General features: G+C 30.9%; 1 protein-coding gene across 1 annotated transcript; it reads left to right on the plus strand.

Annotated features, from left to right (window-relative positions):
- The first annotated feature begins 6 nt into the window (after positions 1-6).
- Positions 7-2,802, plus strand: LOC105564658. Its single transcript, XM_012017203.1, has 4 exons — positions 7-926; positions 1,184-1,337; positions 1,837-1,983; positions 2,651-2,802. Exons 1-4 carry the CDS (start codon positions 780-782, stop codon positions 2,800-2,802), a joined length of 600 nt encoding a protein of 199 aa, XP_011872593.1. The 5' UTR covers positions 7-779.
- Positions 2,803-2,809: the final 7 nt, after the last annotated feature.

A 2,809-nucleotide genomic window follows, 5' to 3' on the forward strand; every position in this document is an offset into this window, starting at 1 on the left:
GCGGAACGGTGTACGCAGAAAATCGCGAGCCTCGACCAATGACGAAAACAGCGGAACGCTTGTGATTGGTCAAGGCTCTCGTTCCGCGATTTTCTGCGTACACCGTTCGCTCTATGAGTTTGCACCCATAGATGTAATAGCTCTATGGCCTGTGCGCATGCAGTGAAACTCACGTCACCCACGTGGCCTATCGGTAGAACATATTGAAATTGAAGAATACAATTAAACAGTGTCGTGTTACCTAAATAATTTATTATTCGCGGATATCAAATGTGTTATATTACAATATAGTTGCTAACATATATAACAAACTGCATGCAAACATGAAATTCGCGTGTGTACGATATTTAGATAAGAAAACAGAAAGTTTCTGCGTTCCAATTCATTTTATAAAAATGAAGAACAACAAAAAATTGATATCCTTCCATCCAAAAGGAAACTGTGATTTTGACAAGAATTATATATATTTTGTTAAGTGGCACTGCCCAAAAGAATGCAACGACGATCACGAACATGATGCGTATTATAGAGCTCAAATTGCATTTTTATCTGGTAAGACAATATTATATACCCACATAGAAATGCATGATGATCATATTTCATCATGTAATGATCTTCTTATACCGATTGACAGTTATTGCATTTATCGTAATCATACTGTGATGACGTACATTATGTGTAGTACATGAATAGAACTATTATGTACATATAAAGTGTGATTCTAATTATATCTATGCTCAATGAAGTAATGAACACTACAGTATTTTATAGCTGAAACTATGATTTTAGAAAATAAAGCTGACGTTCAAAAGCGGATGGTGTCCGAAAGATTACGATACTGCTCACAAACAGCTGATATTACAAGTTCGGACTACGAGGATGTTGATTCGTCTTGTAAAATACAAGGGTCATGTCATAGAAAGAAAGTAAGTGTATCATTATTAGCTGATACAATAAACTTATTACCCAGCAAGCAAAATGGTACGGATGATTTTATTTTGAACAATATTAAACATTTACAAGAATTATATAAAAAATTAATAAGCAAAAAGACTTTATCCATTTATTATAGTATATATGTTATTTCACTGTACCTTACAATATTCTAGAATCGAACAGTTACTTTCCTTTTCATGTAAGAAACATTGCATAACATTGTTTGTTAATATAAACATGTTTTCAGGATACAACGGACACCGCAAAAAGAAATGTGGCTGTAACTATCGCCGAGAAAGTTGTAGAATCGTATAAACAAAGTTGTTTCCTGAATGAAAGACCATACATTACTGACAGCTGCACGAATCAGCGTAACATTCCTAATGATATTCAACGTGAAGGTAATTAATACAATTTACTGTTCTAATATATGACTCCAAGCAATATGTTTAAAGACAGTTTTCGAAATACTTTATATATTCACAATACATGTAGTATTTTTAACATACAATAAAATTACTTAATTATTTTATTACATTTCCAATAAAATATTACTTTCCATCGTTTCCAATGCACAATTAGCACTAGTTTTATTTTCATTTCTTTGAATGTATTCGTACAGTGTAAAGTATTAAATGATATGAAAATTACAGTCTTTAGGTTTAACTTTAAATATATGAAAACTGCATTGCAAAAATTTTTTATTACATGGAGATTAATGTATACCTGACAGCACAGTACGTGGCAAAGACGTCACTACGTCGTATCGACGTGCTTGCAACGTCCTTGCCATATCTGTGCAGACAGGATAATTATTATGTCTGAATAATATATTACAAATATACATTTTAAATATGTGAAATTCTTGTTTCATTGATATATCAAATACCGATATTGAAGACGACAGAAACGAACGGGATGCTGCAGATTCTGATGATTGTGACGTTTCAAATATTTCTGGTAACGAAGATATTCGCCTGAGAAAAGTACAACACGTAAAAAGACGCTTATTTACACAGAATAAATTGGTATCCGATTCTGATAATGGTAAGTAAACACTGTATATTTGCAATTAATACTAATTAAAAACTATTACTTTTGTACGTTTTCCCATATTGCGCTATCAACTATTTAAAAATAGTCTTTTACACATAGTCGTGACCTAAGATAAACCGAAATATAAAAAGACGAAATCCTACATTAATATACAATCGTATTGCATATTAGTTTCTGTTTTTTGTAACGATGCAATATAATTTGAAAATACTATAAGAAGTAATAATAATAAAACACTATAACAAGTTGCAGCCAATCTACATTTTGTCATGTTCATATTACTTATTTTGTATTATACAATTATGTATAATACGAGTATTTGTAGCCAATGTTAATAAGTGTACAAACATAATTATTTGAAATATAATGCAAAGTATTGTAAAGATTACAGCTTATACCTTAGTATACATGTAAAAAAATAGTCTTTGTGGTCGCTACACTGTTATTCTATCTGTTAGTTAATGTTCTGTACCCATTCGTCTTCAGTTAGTGAAACTTTGGCAGCATATTTGTTACTAGGGACCAAGCATGCGTAGGAAGTTTTATTAGTCTCATTCGTAAGACAAATGAAATGATAAAAGGGTGTATTATTGTCTCATTGAATTACAAGAATTATCTATATAAGTAATATATTTCTAATAACATAATACACTTTTAGGAACATTGAATTATAAAAATGACGCTATTTTAAGAGAACCTAAACGTATACAAAAGAGAAAATTTGTTGATTATAACGAACAACGTAAGTGTTACGTTATTCCTATTGCATACCCGGGAAAAAAATTCTATATACCATATAATCGTGTATGATTATATA

The sequence above is a fragment of the Vollenhovia emeryi genome, unplaced genomic scaffold (assembly GCF_000949405.1).
Source record: "Vollenhovia emeryi isolate VEMERY1.0 unplaced genomic scaffold, V.emery_V1.0 DF943866.1, whole genome shotgun sequence".
Taxonomy (NCBI): Eukaryota; Metazoa; Arthropoda; class Insecta; order Hymenoptera; family Formicidae; genus Vollenhovia; species Vollenhovia emeryi.